Source organism: Haliotis cracherodii, unplaced genomic scaffold (genome assembly GCF_022045235.1).
Source record: "Haliotis cracherodii isolate W230 unplaced genomic scaffold, xgHalCrac1.p SCAF_14, whole genome shotgun sequence".
In the NCBI taxonomy this organism is placed as follows: Eukaryota; Metazoa; Mollusca; class Gastropoda; order Lepetellida; family Haliotidae; genus Haliotis; species Haliotis cracherodii.
In genome coordinates this window covers 10,180,273-10,201,382 of record NW_027266269.1, presented here as the reverse complement: position 1 = coordinate 10,201,382, position 21,110 = coordinate 10,180,273, and the positions used below count along the sequence as shown (strand labels likewise).

General features: G+C 39.0%; 1 protein-coding gene across 1 annotated transcript; it reads right to left on the bottom strand.

Annotated features, from left to right (window-relative positions):
* Window positions 1–19,392: 19,392 nt before the first annotated feature.
* Window positions 19,393–20,684, bottom strand: LOC139460528 (uncharacterized). The gene has a single exon (XM_071241999.1). The coding sequence runs from the start codon at window positions 20,671–20,673 to the stop codon at window positions 19,393–19,395; it is 1,281 nt and encodes a 426-aa protein (XP_071098100.1). The 5' UTR covers window positions 20,674–20,684.
* Window positions 20,685–21,110: the final 426 nt, after the last annotated feature.

Sequence of the window (21,110 nt, the reverse complement as noted above, 5' to 3'; positions counted from 1 at the left end):
AAAACTGTCTTCAAAAATATTAAAAGTCATTGCTGTGGTAATAGAGAGTCGACTGGGACAAGGGATTCGGCTCTGTGTAATCGGGCTTCATTGGAACTTGTTACTAGTTCTATGTTTGTGAGAAAGATTGACGGCATCATGGGATCCGTGAACATCCGGGGTAGAAAAGGTCTTAACATCTCTTGCTTGTCGTGAGAGGCGACAAGACTCGGCGTCAAGACTCGATAATTTACAGGCCGACGTCATATTGCTCGAATATTGCCTAGTGCGGCACTAAACAACAAACAAACAAACAAAAACTACATCAAGGCATACAGTTTGATGGAGCTAAGCAATCGTTGTGACGCCCAAACATTAACATGATAAATCCCAAGGAAGCAATATTTTGTTCTGCATCATCTATTGTCCATCACCGAGCCCACCATCCAAAATTAAATTACAACTATATAAAGTCATCAGTGATCAATAAAAACTTTGTGTAATTTTGATGCGTTTGTTTTCTAATTGCCATCATCATCATCATGCTTTTTGTAAATTTCAAAATCAACGTAAAAAGTTGTTTTTATACATACGCATATACGCACGCACACGCACATACGTACATCAGAGTGGGTAACACATCTCTAGGATTGCTTTACTTTGTCTTCCAAGGATTTACCCCGGTGTGATCACTATACAAGCGATTCATAAATAGTTGCTTACGATACAGTCGAGTGGGCGGACACTGCACCACCATGTATTGCGACACAGCATGTGCAGAAGTTATTCTCTTGTAGTCAACACTTACGAAGACGTCATGCTCGTGTTGTTGCAGTGATTGTGAGCCAAGAATCCACTGGCCATGAGGAACGTGGATTTAAGAGAGTACAACTGACTCAGCAATTGGTAATTGTGCCTAAAGTATAGAAAAATTATGTATCAACGATAGTTTAAGTCAGAGAATAATCACTCGAGTCTATTGAATCACCATATTCTCAGATTTACATAAGGAACAAGCACTTTTATTGGGTGACAGATCCTCAGTGAAGATCAAAAACTGAACAAAACATATTCTGGAGCCTCAGTTTGGTTGGTTAAAAGACTAAATCAACAACGTGACTATGAAGCCACATCTCAAACTTGGCGTCCTTGGTTGGGAAATGGTTTGGGATGTCAAAGGTGTTCGTACAAACATGAATGAACGGAATATAAACCTTTCCCTTAATGACAGACCGTTACCGCATGGGCATCACATGCCCTAAATCACACTAATTAACAAAACAGCACGAATTCAGTTGATCGTCGCCAACAACATCACGAGACGTGCTGGATGAATTGTCTTATGTACACCACTTTTCACTTGATACTCAAAGAAAATATCAAACTAAAAAGAAACAAATCTTCCACGTTGAAAGATATATACATCCTCCCAAATGCTGTTACAAAACCTCCAGATGGGTCGTCTCCTCCATGTTTAAACTATCTTCAGTTCCACGCCAGCTGATTTTCTTTCACAGCAAATCGAACGAGGCCGAGGGCTGTTACGACAAATGGCGTCACGTTGACGACGTATAGGGGAGGTTTTTCTCCAACCGTCCCCAGCTCTACACCATGTTAAGTAAAGAAAATGGCATTACGTGAACAAGACACATGTTTTACATGTCCATAAGAAGAACAGAAAAACAGATCCTTCATCCCTATCAAATGCCTCCACAATGGGTTGAAAGTCACATACTCACATACTCTATCCTGTGTGATCTTTGCTGAAGGTATTTGCTGATAGCACTGGAGGAGCAGCTTGCATCTATGAAACGCTTCTTGATAACATGTATACCGTGAATGACCCGCAGCTTTTTGAGTGGAAGGTTTCAGGTTTTCGGGAGTGGATTTCTGTATGAAATTCTTGATAAATTACTCGAATACCTGTCTTGTCTCTTCGTGCGGCCCCCATTGTCTCCAGTAACAGCAGTGCTTGTCGTAAGAACGGAAGAAAATGAGGATCGGCTGGTGCAATGTGTGAGATGGCTGTGACAAACTGATGTTTCTGCTACTGGTCTTTTCACAGAAGAATGTGACATGCCTGCATTATTATTATATTATTGATTGCTGCTTGATTTTATGTTTGTTTGTTTGTTGTTTGTTGCTGCACTCAGCAATATGCTTGCTGAATGATGGGGGTCTATACAAAATCAAGTCAGACAATCTAGTGATTGACATCATGAGCATCGACTGCTGCTTGAACGAGAAGTTTACTTCCTCTGTCACCTCACCTGAAATGAAGACATGGAATGCAGGTTAGATTTCTTGTAGATTTCTCAGAATGGAATTCTCGTATATGATAAAATAAGTTTCATCCTTAGTCGATCTTTTGATGAAATGGTCTATGTAAACAATAAATGTCATATTCCTCTTCCAAATGATGAACAGATTTAACAGCTCAGATGTATAACTTTAGTACAGATACTATACTCGTCAATACCACCATCAATGACATAAAATAAAAGCAGTGTTTTAGGGTATTGCAAAATATAGTGTCTTGAAACAAGAATCGTTCAGCATCTCACAGCCCATGGCTGATCAATAATTATTTCACTTATCCCACATTAGCCCGACGGTAATGCGTGGAAGGTAGGGAATGCGATCTCCGGCCGCGTCATACAAAAAGACGTTAAAAGATGGTGCTTGTTACGCTGCAAGGCGCTCGGCAAAAAGGGGCAAAAACAAAGACTGGTAGGCTCGGAGTCAGTATACTGTGTCAGAGTAGGGTATTCATGATAAACTGCAGCATGGTATCTCAGTGGACTGGCACTATAAAATCTGTATTTGTCCGAACTAGTACGTTTGAATCTAAACAGTGCCTAAGATTTCCTTTCTAATCTCATACTCGATGTTGAAATAACGTCAGTGTTTGAAGTCGAGACATGGTCTTTTTTTGTGAAATCAAATTCACTTTTTCTAGATTGATTTTGTAATCGTGAGTGGCTGACTCATTTTTGTTATTAAATGAAAAAATGTCCTCATTTACGCATGCCAAATGCATTTTCAAGACAATCTGCACAATAAGCAAACATCAACAGTATTTACACAATGTCCTCACCAGAAGTGAAGTATTTCCTCTCTTTGAACAATAAATACATGTATACCTGTAACATATACACACTGCGATTGTGAAAAAATGACTTCAAGTCAATGAATTTGTCCCAGTGTTCCATTAAGACTTCTGTATTTAGGAAATAAATACAATCCATTTTACAGTTAACATCAAATGAAATATTATGAGTTATTATACAAACGTTGTCTAAACGTTACTCGGTTAATATGAAAAAGTAGCTGAAATACTGCACACTTAAGGTCCAAAATACAACTATAACCCTGACCTCAAATACATCGCCCGGAATAGCTTGTTGTTTTATTTTAGCCACCATCAAACATGGGTGTTTACTTTGTTTGGCCGACAGTTGTAAAGATGCATCTAATTAATGAATGCTGAATGTCATTTTCAAACAACTCGACTGACTACTAAACATACAAAGGAGAATTCAGTTTTGTCATGAAATCCACATCCATCCCTCCAACAACATTATTCAGGAAAATATAGCCACGAACAAACCGCTGTTATCAAACCACGATCATATAATGAGGCAATATTTCGCTTTGATCTGGCTAATGATATCACTGCAGCTCTCTCTCAGGTAGAATCTCACCCCTTGAAGCGGCCTCTTAAGAGTTAGCAATTCTATAATCTGCGATACAAAGGTATCTTCTAACCGTAAAAACATATTTCAAGAGTCTATGTGACTTTTATTTCACTATGTCAGTGTGGCTATATTGTAACCTCGGGCCTTACAAAACGGAATTAACCAGTGATTAGTAAATAATAACATTTAGGTAATACAAACATATTCATTTATTTTTCCTCATCATGTTTAGATAAAATTCCGGATTTTTATTTTATATGTTAGTGATCGGTAGGTCGTTCATCTTCCAGAGGGGTATTACAATACAGATCTTGATTATTAATCAGATCGTCTTGACAGAGAGCCGCCATTTTGTTTGAAGGAAATGCAAGTGATATGAGTGATGGAATCTGATTAGTCAATAGGAGTGACAAAGAAGGGACATACGTAACTCGTTACAGTCACTGGTGGCGATACGATCAAGCCTGGAAATTCCCGCGTAGTTCGGCAAAGGTGTGAACTAGACTTTTACAGTCAGTTAACACCCTTGAATAGGGACGATGGAGGGTGTTGAGAAGCAACAATTGTTGGTATGTCTGTGTTTATGACACATAAAAGCTGTTTGTTTGCTTGCTGTTTAATGCTGAACTCCATCAATATTCCAGTTGTATGGCTGTGGCATCTAAATTATCGAGTCTGGATTAGACAATCCAGTGATTGACATGATGCGCATCGATCAACGCAATTGGGATATGGTGACATGCTTCAACACAGTTACCGAGTCTGACCACCCGATCTATTTAGTCTTTAGAGACAGGTTGCTAAGGAACTATAGTTTTAGTTTACCCATCCTCGTGGGTTTCACTAAAGTGGTAAGCGTTTGAGACAAACAACACTTCGGGCTATCCTCCCACATTAAGCTGACAAGCCGTGATATAATTGACACACCGTTAAAATCGGTGTTAAACAGGGGATACTATTCTACAAAACAAATGCTAATCCACATGGAAATATTCAGTTAACGGTGCTCAATTATTTATCAGACTCTAGCATTAACGTACTAAAATTCTGTGATTCATCAACCTCTCAAAGTATGTTCACATGGCACTGGTACAATCAGCGATGCACGTTCAACAGGTGTCAAATCCATCACCTCCCCGGGGTAATGATGTCCTACATACATAAGGTTCAATAGGATCGACCACGAACACCACATATACCTTCCTCCATTAAGAGCTATGTAACGTCATGACTCTTGAGAAAAGACAAGAACGCCCAATGCCTCCAACACCAAGAGACGCTTTTCTGAATACAGCAATAGTTGCTGTTCGGTTCTGTTAAGATATCTAGGCGTGAGTTACATGGGCGTTCAATGAAGGGCGTTGAAATACGACTGCAACATGCCTTACAGAGACGTAGATTTCCAAAAAGACATGTTGCGATGAATTTCCTCCTTAATTCCTTATCTTACGGGATTCCATGATTGATTACATGTGACACTAACTCTCCCGAGAAACTGCGAGAGTAGAGTGACGCACAGCCCCTTTGGATTTACAATATCGTTAAGGGACCTGATTAATAGAATCATTCACAAAATATTGGATCAGAAGAAGTTCTTCCTTTTAAAGAAGTAGCGTAACTTTTGATCAGAGAACAATTCCAATAGCAATGAAAGTTCGTGATTGCTTCAAAATGTCGCAGAAACGACTTATGGACATTCCTAATTTCGTTCCTGTTACAAGTAAGGAAACACTCTTTCCCTTTTAGAAATGTCACTGTGAACACCGACACCCAGATTGGTGCCTGGAGACCCATTGCCAATAATGTTTGAGCCTGTATCATCTCGGTTTCATAGTGATTATTAAACACCTGCTTATGAAAAAGGTCGCTGTCGCTCAATTGAATATGATTTAAGCAGCAATTTCTTAACCGGCTTAGTCGCTTTTAGTTACCTATTTCAGAAAACCCCGAACATATGTAGTATGCTGAAATACCAGGGTTCATCATCATGGTGTCTGGAAGATGCGCCAGTGTTTTAGTAAAGAAAATGAATTGCCCTACGAGATTCAGATAAAACATTGCCAGGATACGTGAACTACCATTATTATTCAATAAGCAAATGTGTATTCGGTATCTACTGGAAAAAAAACTCTAAATTAACCACAACGGATTTCTGTCCATCTTCAAACTACAGGACATCCATAATTGACCATGTGTGCAGCAAGGCAACAAGAGGATGAAGCTGAGACCCTGTCATCATTGACTTGGACCAATAGAAGTGGGCTTCAAGTGCACTGCTGACAGTGAGAACTTAATATGATTACTTCATGTTTCACGCTCAGACAAAAAGGTTTGATTTATATTTTCATTAGAGGTCACTGAATGTGAGATCGGTTAATGTTTTCAACAGTTTCATACGTTTGCTCGACCGCAATTATTGTGCACGAATTCCATCACCAAAAAACACGGTAGTTTTGTTTATAATGTAATAAATGGGAGAAATTAACTTCATTATAAACCCTAATGAATACAAATATGCCAACATCTGAGAACTGCAGCACCTCGGGCTTGCCTCTCATTAAGCTATCACGCTATAACATAGCCGGAATACTGTTCAAATCGGCGTTAAACCACCGAAAGTAATCACTCACAAGTAAACAAAGTATTTGTTCAGATAACCTTTGTCACAAAATCGAGATTTGCCTTTCCATAAATCTAGTGTATATGTTATCTCTCCCTTATTATGTATACATCCGTCTGTGTAACATGGAAGCAGATCATGTAATACAACGCTGTGTCAACCAGGCTTTGTAATTTTTTAAATACATTCCGCCTTACCATGAACATCTGAACATGAAAACGGTTATTTTTATCCCATCAAATTAAAGGGTCATTATATGACATGCTATTATCTATTGTTATCATGTTCTTAAAAAAGTCGTCTTTGTTGCATAATATCTTGTCAGATAGAGCTTCTGTTAATAATACATTACCTTTAACACTTAAAATATGATGACTAATATAGGCTAACAATCAATATCGCAAATTGATAAAATAATTTAAAAGGATTTGAGAGAAACCGATCTCTGGATGGAATCGAGCCTCGCTGAAACAGATATCTGAGTCAGCAGTTTAGTGAGTTGTGAACCTGACAGGTCCGATCTTCACTAAAATCCTCTCATCGTGTGTACAAAATCTGACTGATACAAAGAAAAACACGTCTGTGGGGGCAAATCTCATGCTGTCGCTAAATATCGGTTTACCAATGTGATCTCATGATACACAATTGTGATTGACTTTTAGTCGATTGAACAGTTCCTGCAGCAGACGTAGAATGGGAGTTGTATCTCTCTGCAGAACCAAGGTCTTTCGTCGACGTCTGAATCAGCAGTTTAGTGATACGCCAGCCTGACGCATCCACGCTTTACTGAAATGCCCTCATGGATCAGATGTTGGATGAGAGGTATATTCCTCTACAGTACTACGCTCGTCCGTCTACATTACCTTCTAAAATATAACGTATGATTGGACCCGTATGTGAAGACCCTGAGATGCGGGTGATCATTTGTCACGTCTGAGACGTTGGTCGGCAAGTGACAGCAACGGCTGATTAGATCGCACTGTTCACTGCTCGTACTTTCGCGAGAAAATCTGAATGGTTTGTTTTCGGTGTACGTTTGGCGTGGTAGAGCAGGCTTTGATTTCATGTGGAACAGACAAGGCTCATTTTGTGATGGCCTGGTCGACATCGTCACATAGACATGCTCTTACTGACGTCAGACATACATGCACTTACTGATGTAAGACAAACATGCTCTCACTGACATCAGACAAACATGCTTTCCCTGACATCAGACATGCATGCACTTACTGACGTCAGACAAATATGCTCTTACTGGCGTCAGACATACATGCTCTTACTGACGTCAGACAAACATGCTCTTACTGACGTCAGACTTACATGCTCTTACTGACGTAAGACATCCATGCCCTTACTGATGTAAGACAAACATGCTCTCACTGACATCAGACAAACATGCGCTTACTCAAGCCAGACAAATATGCTCTTACTGACGTCAGACATACATGCACTTACTGACGTCAGACAAACATGCTCTTACTGACGTCAGACATACATGCTCTTTTTGGCGTCAGACATACATACTTTCCCTGACGTCCGATGACAAAATCAAAATGAAGCTCATATGCACATTTGCCTGGAACGACTTACAGACCAGTATTTTTTACAGCAGGATTTCTTTCATGTCCTTGCAAACTCTACTGGGTCTGCAGGTGGCCGAGTGGGTAAAGACGCCACTATTCGCCGTGAGGTACACGCACACACCAGACTCCGCTCACCATGGCTTTCGAACCTCAGACTAATCTCTTTTGATGTATCAGGTATCACTAGAGTGTTTAGCTAACACCCCTTGATTGAACTGAATTTTAAAAATAAATATTCAACTAAACCACAGTCCTTAGATGCATTAAACATATGGACGCAGTATTGATGAAATCAGTTGCCAAATCCACAGTACACTGATTCACATGGTATTGTTGACGCTCATCAAACAACGTCACCTGTCTGACGTTGACGAACTTCTTCACAGTAAGATTTAATGCTCGAAATAAGTTGCTACCAACTTTTAGTCGATTGAACAGTTCCTGCAGCAGATGTAGAATGGGAGTTGTATCTCTCTGCAGAACCAAGGTCTTTCGTCGACGTCTGAATCGGCAGTTTAGTGATACGCCAGCCTGACGCATCCAGTTGACAAACTTCTTCACAGTAAGATTTAATGCTCGAATTAAGTTGCTACCAAGCTCCAGCTTTATGAAGTGTTCGTTGTTGCGTAGTCTGATACTTTAAATGTTCACTTATTTATTTTCCAGTTTAACTTACTTTTGGTAATCATGTGATTAGTTGCTTGTTGTTACTGTCACTTGTCAACAGGTTGTTGTGTATTGTTGCAAGTTTGCAACAGGTAGGGAGAACTAGTACAATTGTCACAACACATGTAAAGAGTATGTGAATCGCGTCATTATGCCCACCTGACGATTTTCATTGATGTTTCCGTCCGGATTAACATCCTTTCAATGTAAAGCGTTACAGGGAAATATTGAGTTGGCATCATTAGCATCGATCTACGCAGTCAGACTACGATGATATGCATCAACCAACTCAGCGGGCCTGATAACCGATCCCGTAGGACAAGCAAGAGTTGCTGAAGACCTAGTCTAACCCGAACCTTTACGGGTTATAAAAACATGCAGTTGTATCTGTATAGCTAGCTGTTTCCGTCACTTGGATAAAAGTTGTGGTCGTCGTATGAGTCGTAATCGAAGTTGCAACTGAAGTTAAACATGCAGCTGTTGTCAGTGCAGATTCAGCTGCAGTTGTACACGTTGCAGTAGTTTGCATCTTGAAGGTGTAATTGTAATCGTCACTTTAGCTGTAGTTTTACTGGTGACTTGTAAGTGACGAATAGCAAATATAACATCACTTCAGCCGCTCGGGGATGTATAGCACAATAATCCATTCTAGAGATGGCTGATCAGACGCTCCTAATTCAAAGTTGACATAAATACATTATTTCTACATTGTCGCCAAAAAACATATTTGGATTGAAATGTCAAACGATGACCAGTATTTATGTCCTCTGCTGACCGACTCATTAAAGCCAGACCAGACTGTAAAATCAATGATCTTTCATGGCAGCCGTCGATGTGGGAGGGCCTCTCCCTTCAATGACACTAAGTGGCTGTCTTATCTTGCACGCAGCCACTGTCAGGTATCCACATGAAGGATATGTACACATCCAATTAGAACACACGAATAGGGGTTCAGGTTGATAGATAATAGAAGTTCTTTTGATCTTTTAAATGACTTTTGAAGGTTTTTATTTCAATATTTCAAAAATGGTAACCCTCAGAATAAATAGTATCAAATGTAATAAAAATCCAATTATGATATTTTAAGTGGGACTCAGAGGGAAGGACAGTTGTCTCTAACCTTTAAATCGTTTTTTTGGTTAGAGTTTCTGTTTCAATTAATATTTCATATGATTTACAATATTTACCTATATGGTGACCCTGGAATATACGCCCGTTCTAATTTCAAAATACTGAACTCGCATCAAGATCAGGAGACAGACATATGTGCTCGACTAAATCATAGATACAGTGAAAATCATAATTTCTATCAAACTCCGTTATTCTGGTGAATGTTAAGTTGTATCCGACTGCCCTGTATTGAAGCCAGTGTTGTACCTACCCCGTTACATGTCGGGGATCTAATTGAATTGGGCGACGAGACGCCATCACTTGGTTCATTGTGCTTCATTGTGCCTGACATTACCTGATCATGAACCACCGGTTTGTCTGTCCCTTGCTCTGTATATTAATGGACCGCCTCCAGTGGTGGAGCCTCTGCCCGGAGAGGTTAGGTCACAAGTTCGATCCCCGCCCGCGTCATACCAAAGACGTTATAAGATGATACTTCTTGTCACCCTGTCTGGCGCTCGGCATTAAGTGTCTGAGTGGGGTTCGTGTTATACTGTTGCATTGTATCTCAGTGGGCTAGCACTATAAAGTCGGCTTCAGTCCGGACTAGTACAAACAGACACATACACGCACGCACGCACGCACGCACGCACGCACGAACCCACGCACGCACGCACGCGAGCACAAACTTGTTTTGCAATATTTATCAGAACAATCGTGCCCCTCTTGTTGCCATTTCTGCGACTGGCCTTGCAAGCGGGCATAGGTAAAATAATTGTCAACTCGTTGCACAATGATTCACGTTTATTTCCCCAAAACATCCATTGAAACACCTCGGGACTTGCTGTATTATACAGTATGATTGAACACATTTAACTCTATCTTGGGTATGTTTTACATGAAGACATGTGTAAAATCAAAATTATTGCTGAAGGATTCTTTGACCAAAGTACATGAAGTCATACATGCATTCTGGTTTATCGTATTTTCACATAAAACATTTATCGAGTCATCTTGCAGGCGACGGAAAGGGGCGAGTGGTGACGAGTGAGCAATTTTGGGAGCATGTGACGTCATTTACGGGAACATGACGTCGTCGCATTCCTGGACGTTGGCATAGCATTCTAGAGTGACGTCATGTCCGTATGCCTACTCTATAAAATTTCCGATTATCGAATCAAACTAGCAAGTCTAAAAACACCAACACTTTTAATGGATATTTATTTTAAAAAAAGGCTATTTAACTCGCTTTTTTAGGCGGAATGTAGGTCCCCAGTTCCCCATTAAGATAAATGAAGATTGCCTGGTTACAATGCGTCACAAGTCTTATGTTGCGCTATCGTGCTCCGACGGCATTAATCATCGTCCCTCACGCGCTGTTAACCTCCGACTTGTTGTCGAATGTTTGCTGGCCACCGTGATAAAGCTGTAATATTGCTGTCTGGGCTAAAATTAATGTTCCCTTTTCTCATTTAAGCTTAGCTCCCACTGGCAAAGCAAATCACACCTTTGTTGATTATTTCCTTTGAGCTGCCAAAAAATCATAAACACGCAGACCTCGACAGACAAAACGGTTAAAGTTTTCTTTTTCAAAAACAGTAAGCTTTCCAAAAGAAATGATAAGAATATTATAGTGTATTCTGCACACAAAGATGCCTTCATGCATATTCAGTGTATATAAAATGTATGAAGATTGTCGGTCTATTGACATGTCCGCCGTTACAATCTAGCCCAAGAAAGTCTACGTGCGTTTGCTTCAACAATTAACTAAACAAAGGTCAAAATATTGAATTCTTTGATTCCGTGGAGACTGTGTGAGTGTAAGACAAGTCTGTTCATACGTGTGACTTCAGACCATAGCAGGGCGGTTGGGTATCATCATCATCATCATCCTCATCATCATCATCCTCCTCATCATCATCATCATAGCCACTATATCATAAAATGATGTCACAATGTGGCCTCCTGAAGTAACATCGACTTTTACCGTGGCTACATTATTTACCAGTTCGCGAAACTTTTTCTTATAAAACTGTGCATATATATCAAATACATGCTGAATTGTGGAAATTTCCAATGAAAACATGATTTTGTACACTTCCTTGGCAACAATCTTGACATGTTTACAGTAGCAATCGTCTCCGGAGTATAAATCGGAAACCTTGTAATATTTTTGTTTAAGTACCAACAAAACCACCTCCGTGCTCTCGTTGTAGTGTGTCTGCCCGGAGAGCTGAAAATCGGGGTTTCGATCCCCGGCTGCGTAATACCAAAAAAACGTTTAAAGATAGTATGTGATGTAACCCTGTCTGGCGTTGGGCATTAAGGGGCTACTACAAGGACTGGTCGTCTAAGAGTCAGTACACTGTGTCTGAGTGGGGTGTTCATGTTAAACTGCGGCATGGTATCTCATATTTATCTCATATGACTCTCCAGCAAGTTCCCATGAAGGGAAATTCAAACTAGCGTTTTAACATTCATCAACCACCTTTATGTAGGGAGAACGTCGTTTTGGTTCACAAATTGTATCTGCAGAGTTGAATCTAGTCTTTCTTCGACGTGTCGAGCCAACACTTAATAATAAGGTTACACGTCTTCATGATACTTAACTAATTACACATCGCGTCAGAAATATGGCATGGCATCACAAAGGCGCCACCTCGATTGTAACACAAGAGAAATATCAATAAAAACACGTTTCCGTATTGAAAACAAGACATCCCTTCCAGATTCCAGATACCAGTGACCGGATGTTTTAATCTCCATCCTCGTGCTGAGATGTGTAATTGAATTTGCCACTAATGTTTTTTAGTCCAGTATGGAAAAAGTATTCGGAAGTCTCATAAAGTAAGTAAGAGTTGCGTGTAAACATGGTTTGATAAAGTCCTGTTCCCAGGATGTGTTGGATTATCAAGTGCAGTATATAAACTAACAAACGTGACAAGGACATGTCGATTTGCACGTCTTTGTTTACGTGGAAACAGAATTTTTGACGTCATGTGTTGGAACCATGGTAAAACGCTGACCTTGACCTACGTACAAAGAGGGTCTGTACCGTCATTCACGTTGACCATGTCCGGAGTATATATATATATATATATATATATATATATATATATATATATATATATATATATATATACGACATGGTTTCATGTAGCTTATAGAAGTATGTGAGTCTGTCAGGGGTGCACGTTACAAGAATAACGTCACATGTCACTGACATATTTGAGAGGCTCATGCTTGGCCACGTTGAAGGTAAAACAATGGTAAAAGGTTTTATTTGAGCTCTCACCTTGGATGAACCTGAAAAAAGAACAATCACTGAGTCGGACAAACGCTAAGACGGCATCCAAACTTGTACTCATGTGGGGATTTGCTCTCAGTTGGTGTCAATAAGGCCAGGCTGACTGACATATTGACACTCGGTATAACTTTCCATGGGTGATATTCGGGAAAGAAAACCTAATATGTGCTCAGGACATCCTGTTATTTTGGATGTCCATCCAGGTGTGGAATTCTGTAATGCCTAAAAACAATCTCTCACAATAGGATATACCCTAACTGAATACAAGCATCATAACCAGTCATCAGGAGGATTAAGTCGACAAAACACACCAGAAGGGTTTCTGGGTGTAGATTTTTGTACATTAAGTTGTAGGCTACAGAACTGAAGCATTGTGTATGATAACAAACGTATGAGGCTTTTGCACACGGCCTGTTGTACATCATCCGGGTCATGTTTGATAGGAGTTTCATACACGTTCTTTTAGGCAACATGTTATAAATGGCGTCAGTCACACACTGCAATTAAATATAGATTTCTCAAAATTCATTCCGTTCACTTAAGTTTACAATCCCTTGTGTAAGCTATTTTCTTCAAACTAATAGCTCCAAATACTTTATCCAAGTATATGTGTGGACGTGGCCATTATATGAATCTGTACAATTTTTTTTCAAGTCTAAAATGTATTCATGCCGTGTTTTATGTTGGTTTGTGGGTAAAATTGGTATGATATAATTTCAGATAAATAATCATCTTGGGCACAAACAGGCGTACATTTTGTACTTGATGTCATCACTACCTGTACTGTACTCCTATAGTGTGATGCGTTACATTCTCTGTATCATATAGTGATAGTGAGAGAGTGAGTGAGTTCGGTTTGACGCCGTTTTGAGCAGCATTCAAGTTGTATCACGGCGTGTCAGCTTAATGTGGGAGGAAAGCCCGAAGTGACACAGGTCTCAGACGTTTACCACTTTGGTGAGACCAAAGAGCATGGGTATGGTGCTGACAAACCTAGAAACATAATCGGGGCGAATCGGAATGCGAACCTAAATTATAGGTTTATGGCGTGCCGAAGGGAAACAATTCTGCATACAATGTATGAGTGTATTTCCGACTTGTTTTATGGCTCAATATTCCAGCATCAATGTTTATACCAATATTGATTGAAAGGCTAAAATATCCCTTATAATTATGACACAAAACAGCTACATACACAGTTAGCCAGACATGAAATATATTATCTTTAGATGAATAATCATAGTTGTTTTGTGATACAACAGTTTCAATCAACACCTTCCTTGCTTTCAGTGCAGACTGAATCAGCTGGCAGCTGTGATTGTTTACATGTACCTCAATCCAGAAATTAATACTATGTTTTTCAATATTTAGTGCTGTCTTTTTTATCATGACTACTTATGCTGAATGTGACCATAGCTATTTTCAAGCCATTGACATTTGGTGCAGAACTGTGGATGGTATGTTTAGCTTCCTGTAAAAGTGTGCAGGTAATAGCTGTTAACTGATTGGTTGATTTAAAAACAACCCAATACCGTTATTATAGAAGTCTATGGAAAAATGTTTGGTTGTGTATAACTTTTACACACACCCTGTAGTAATTGCCTATGTCCTCGAATGTGCATCCAACACCAAAAGATATTGAACCGAGTTCATGTCAATATGTATATGTTGTCAAATAACAAACAGCAGAGATATTCTCAGATGATATCAAATAACTGTTAATATAAAACGTAAAACGTAAACGTCTACTGAAACAGATTCCTTTGGGCGTACCAGGCAAAATAGCTGAGGAAATTATATGTGTGGGTAAATGAAAGTCACTGATGACACCAGGTGTTCGCGAAAAGGGTAAGCATGTTCTGTCCCACCGGTAGCACACACCACTCACCGTTTTGTTTGAAACAAATGCACGTGATATGAGAGGTGGAATTTGATGGGTCAATAGGAGTGAGTGAATTGGATTTAACGCCACTTTTAACAGTATTCCAGTTATATCACGGCGTGTCAGCTTAATGTGGAAGGAAAGTCCGATGTGATGCAGGTCTGAGACGTTTCCCCTTCAGTGAAACCCACGAGCATTGGCATGGTACTGACAAACCTAGAAACATAATCGGGACGAACCGGGATTCGTACCAACAATTATAGGCACCTGGCGTGCCCATGGGACGCAAGTCTGCCCAGTGAATCGCGGCGCCTTAGACGACTGGGCCACCCGCGCCCCCATGGTCAATAGGAGGGACATAACTCGTCATAATCACTGGGGCCGCTACGATCAAACCCAGAAATGGCCTCAGACCACAATTAATTTCCTTCTTTGCTATCTATATTGACATGACAGCCAACCATAATTATTATCAGTCGTAGGCTGCCTCTTGTCACTTAAAACGCAAAGCTTCAGCCAGCATCCACCAGCTTGCTTTCGCAATAAATACTGTCAACAATGCTCACTGGAAGTTTCGGCCTTCAACTTTGTGTCAGTTCTTTGGAAGCTGTAATCAATACCTTCACAGATTGTGGCTAACAAAATTTGACAGGAAACTACAATGTCGTATCTTGCATTTAAGCTATCATCAGTCAAAAAAAAAAGTAGGCTTAATTAATATGGTCCTGAATTATTACACTCACTGAAGTAGCCTTAAAAACCGCGAATGAAGTCAGCATTTGAGTTAACCACACACTTTATCATATACAAAATGACTTGCAAACTTGTTCGTCTGCAGAAACAGGTGACACATTGGGGAACGACACACCAAGCATTTTTGGAATGTATGTCACCAGTGCATGCGAAAGAAGACATTGCCTCGATGTGGGGACCTTGAAAATAGTTCCTGTTAGGTGACCTCATTTGCATATCCATCAGATTGTGATACCAAGTTTATGAGTTTGGATAATCACATCGATAATATCAGTCAATATATGATGAATGTTATCGACATGGGATTAATAACATATATTATCGAAACGATGATGATTAGTTATTGTGATGAATGATGATATTTTCATATATCGTTACCCTTAAAAACACACTTTGACTGATGATACATTTATCTGAATAATGACGTACATATATATGCGTTAAGGGCAAATGGTAGCATATAGTATCACCTGTCTAAATCCAATGAAATGTAAGTAAATAACAAACAAACTTTGGATAATAACGGATTATCTGTCTCGCCTGGATGTTACAGTAAACTACAGTTATAACGAACACGCTTATAACGAACTGACGGATATAACGAACTACTTTTTTGGTCCCGACTATTTGCTGTAGCTATGCTGTATATATGCTTATAACGAACTATGGTTAAAACGTACTAAAATTAGTAGTCCCTTTGAGTTCGTTATAACCGTACTTTACTGTATATCCCCTTAATGTCGAGCGCCAGTACCATCTTTCTTTAGGATGACGAGGCCAGGTGATGGAACTACCGACCTTCGCTCTCCGGACGGACGCTCTATCCACTACACCACGGAGTCGGTGCTGAGGACCAACTGAATTAAGCCTCATATATTATTAGAACCAATAAAAGCGGTGTTACTGATTAACGTTCCTGCTTTCTCATGCTCCCAACTATTTGTAATATAACACTGAATCCTGCATGTTTCTAGTTGTCCTTTTCATGCAAGAGAGAAACGAGTATGATTATCACTCTGCAAGGCAATACTGATTTCATTTGAAAAAAGCCATTTATTATGTCTTTCAACGTAAAATTCGCGTTCTTTCTTAGAAGCCCGCACAATCAATGTCTAAGCCTGAAAGAAATGATAACTTTTTTTAAATTACTTTGTTGCCCATATTAGGTATCAAATAGTTTAATAATCGGCTGTCAACACCTTGTCATTTTATAACATCAGGTTTGTTTTCCTCGATCTCGTTGAGACATTCCACTGGAATTACCAACAGGCACGTTGCCACTGATTACAACTATCTCTATTATTTATGTTAATAGATGGGGGAAGTATGCGTTAAAGAGATAATCTATCCATTATATGCTGTAATGGTTTCTTAATATGCTCTGCAATAAAGACATGTTTCCTGAAGAGAAGTCGTTCATCAAATCCCTTATTAGCATGCTATTCAAATTCGCATTTTATCAGGCTTTGGGGAATACAGTGGCTCGTTCCCTGGGATTAATGCCTAGACAGGAAGGCTGATGGGTAGTTGTAGTGTTGGTTGAGTCCAAGAATCCGTATTTAATTTTAATAAATTGCTGTGGAATTGAGAATAATGTCTCCGTTTCTTCCCAAACATTACTGTCGTATAGAGACATGTGATTGTGATGGTTTGTTTGTCAAAAGAATACGCAGATCCCCACCAATCACATCGTATGAACATGTGTCTTGAATAACCATCAAGTAGCCAATTCCCTTCCACTGATTTACCCACCTGAACTAGAAATAAAGAAGACCAGTGAGACCCCCTCATGTGTTTCATGTCTAGATCTGTGCATAAAGAATCAGATTGACAAAACACATGAAACTGTATGACAAGAGGGATGACTTCAACTTTCGAATGGTTAACCTTCCCTTCATGTCAAGCAATATTTTACCAGCTCCAACCTTAGTGTTTACATTTCACATTTGTTAGATACAATCGAGCATGCTCTTTCTACAAAGATTTGAAAGAGCGTCATACGACTCTTTTTGAAAGTTTTTTTTTTTATCAAGGTTACAACTTTCAAATCCTCAGTAAAGCTTTCAAAAAGTTTTATCATAGACATGTTGAGGACATTTCCAGTGACACAAGTGTCGGATGCAATTCCTTATTTTGACTTGTACCATATGTTCCCCTATTTTTTTCAGGTGATCAATTGACTTGCCTTTGCATGTGACGGGTGCCACCGGTTGGGCAGGTTACGTTCACATTTTCGCCAACACCTGATATCATCATTATTTGATAGTGATTGATAAACACATGCCCATGATATTATAGGAATCGCACACTTGACTCCTGCTTTTAGTAGAGGTTTTTACTGAATATGGAAAGGGCTTTTATTTTGTGACTACGATCATACAGTCGAACCTCGTTGTGTCGAGCTTGGATATGTCGAATTGACAGTTGTGTCGAATTCATTTTGGAGTCCAAAGTAATCAAATAAAGCATAATGTTCCCCTGCTGCCTCGAACCTCAGATAACTCGAACTTTTTTCTAGGTCCCCACGAGTTCGACACAACGAGTTTCGACTGCAGTTAAGCTATTCAAAACCGTTATGTAAATAATTGGCATGGAAACAGATATGAGGTGTCTATCACCATACATGTGTCAAGGCCTTACAGTTCGAGAATGAAAGTGGTTTTACATTGTCATTGGAAGACAGTTGTGGAAACCAAGGATGGATATCACACATTGTACTGAGTAAACTAAAACGGGTATTAATCGCGGCAAACGAAGGCTTAATCGTACGGCTACCTCGCGGCTCACAAATAAGTGTTTAGGTACATACCCCGAAAGCTGAAGCTGTAAAGAAAACAAATTGCGTACACGCGATGAATGACGTTATTAATATGTTTAGCCCACTTAACTAAATTAAAGAAGTTAGATATATCGCAAGAAATGATCACGGTGAACATACGTGTGTTTTTTTCATGATAGCACCGCAAAGCAGATGGGCATGAGAATATCACCCCCAGTGTTTGATCAACAGGGATACCGGCAGGGATACCGGCACTATCAATGCAATCATATCAACAGATTGTAAATATGCCAGCAGAGATTTCATGTGCAATATCTCATAATATCATATCATGTTTAATATGTTACCCGACCATCAATATCACATTACATGATATCAAGACCGTCAGCAGGATTATGAATAAACTTTTTAATTCTATCAATATGCTATCATTCTTTTTTCAGGAATCAGCGATACAATTGCGTATAACAGCATAGTTTTTACTATACACAATACATCATTGTTATTTGCGAGCAGAACAAGCTCCCCGTACCCAATCATTTGCCTTTGCAATGCGCTTTCTACCAAGATTTCAAAGCGCGACATAGGACTCTAGCTCATTAGTTCTTTGATGAAGGTTGCAACATTCAAGGCTTCAGGTTAATCAAGATGATATGCCTTGACGTGGGTTGCGAAGTGCAGACTTCATATTGACATCGATTTGATATTTAACGGTTTTTTCATACATTCAATATGTTTTTGCAAGCAGATAAAAGTACTGTCTTCAAGTACTCTAAATAAATATATATATATAACCTAATATCCCTGCCTGACTCTATGTCTGAGGAAACAAGGACAAGAAGCTCAGACCTCTTCTCTGATCATGGGAAGTGGACTTCAAGTGCACCGCAAAAAGTAAGACCTGTCAGTGTGTTTATTCATGTATGGGAGGCCATAGGCCCATGTACATTTCAGTTACATATAGTAATATACAATTGAGACACTTTACATTGCAAACAATCTTAAGGGTAGAATATTACGACTTGGTACGTAATAATAGGGCTTCCTTCACATACTTAGCTACATTTCTAAGTATACAGTCATTTTTGCTATTTAAGAGATTACTAAAAGTCTTAATACATGGATTGCCATAGAATCTTACAGGAATATACTTTTGTCTTAATGTTGCGTAAAACGGGCAGACAAACACAAAATGGACTTCGTCCTCAATACAACCATTGTTACATAGCCGACAAAAGCGTTGTGAAGAATCAATATCCTCTCTTCTGCCCAGATTACTCCGTATAGGCAATTCACTTAATCGCAACAGGCACATCATACGTCTATGGTCTCTATTTCTGAAAGCTGTAACATAATATTCCATATCCAATAATATCTTGACGTGTGAATAATACCTTAATTTACGAGACTCATAAATGTTCATCTGTATACTCTGTTTGTTGCAATCCAACAAACGTTGTCTAAACAGCTGCAAGAAACACTTAACGTCACCAATATTCTGTTCGTACCACACATTACCAAATCCATATATGTCCAGTAAATATTTAACATGAGTTGCCCAAGTAATTCTACCACATTCATCCAGCTTCTTCATTAACAAATAACACTGTCGGGGATATCTTTCATCATTCATTCTAATCAGTTTACACCAGTATTTAACACACTTCATATGATAATCCACATGCAAACCATTTCTTCCACATTCAGCTAATATTGCCGTACTTGATACATATTTACCAACTCCTAAAACAAATTTACAAAACTTAGTATGAAAAGTTTCGACAATTTGACTACCTTTGCAGCCCCAGATCTCAGCACCATAAAGAAGAATGGGCTTTATCTTAGTATCAAACAATTTAAATAAAATATTAACTGGCATATTTACAAAGTGAAATTGCAATTGTTTAATGGCAAACAAAGCCTTATTGGCTTTTATCTTGAGAGTATCAATGCATTTAGTCCAAGACAATCTATTTGAAAACAGAACACCCAGATAACTATAGTAAGTACTAACATTTATACGTTTATCATTCAAAAACCATCGTTCATCATACCTTAAAGTACCACCTCTTCTGAAAACCAAAATTTCGGTTTTAGACATGTTAATTTCAAGTCCCCACTTTTTACAAAAATTGGATAAAATATCAATTTTTCTTTGCAGACCTATTACTGTGTCATCAAAAATACACAAATCATCTGCATATAGTAAAAGTAATATGTCCATAAACTCCTCTCCAATAAAAATCCCTCGCATATCACTACTTTCTATCATTGACTGTAATTCATGGATAAACATCGTGAACAGAAAAGGACTCAACGCGCAGCCCTGTCTTACACCACTCAGTGATTCGAAATAATCTAAAAGAGAGTTATTTGATGTCCTGACAGCACACTGAATCTTAGAGTATAGATCCTTCAAAACCACCAATAAACGACCATGTATTCCATTTTTCATTAATGAATACCACAGGAGATTTCGGTTAATCGAATCGAATGCTTTACGGAAATTAACAAACAAACAATAAAATCTACCCCGACGTTTAGAGAGATATTTTTGTGCTAAACATTGTAATGTAAATATATTATCAATTGTACTGTATCCGCTTCGGAATCCTGCCTGAGATTCAGGGATTGTATCATAAACGTCGGCAAAGGTCTTGAGTCTATTATTTAATACTGTTGTCATCAACTTTCCAAATACATCCATCAGCGTTATTCCTCTATAATTATTGA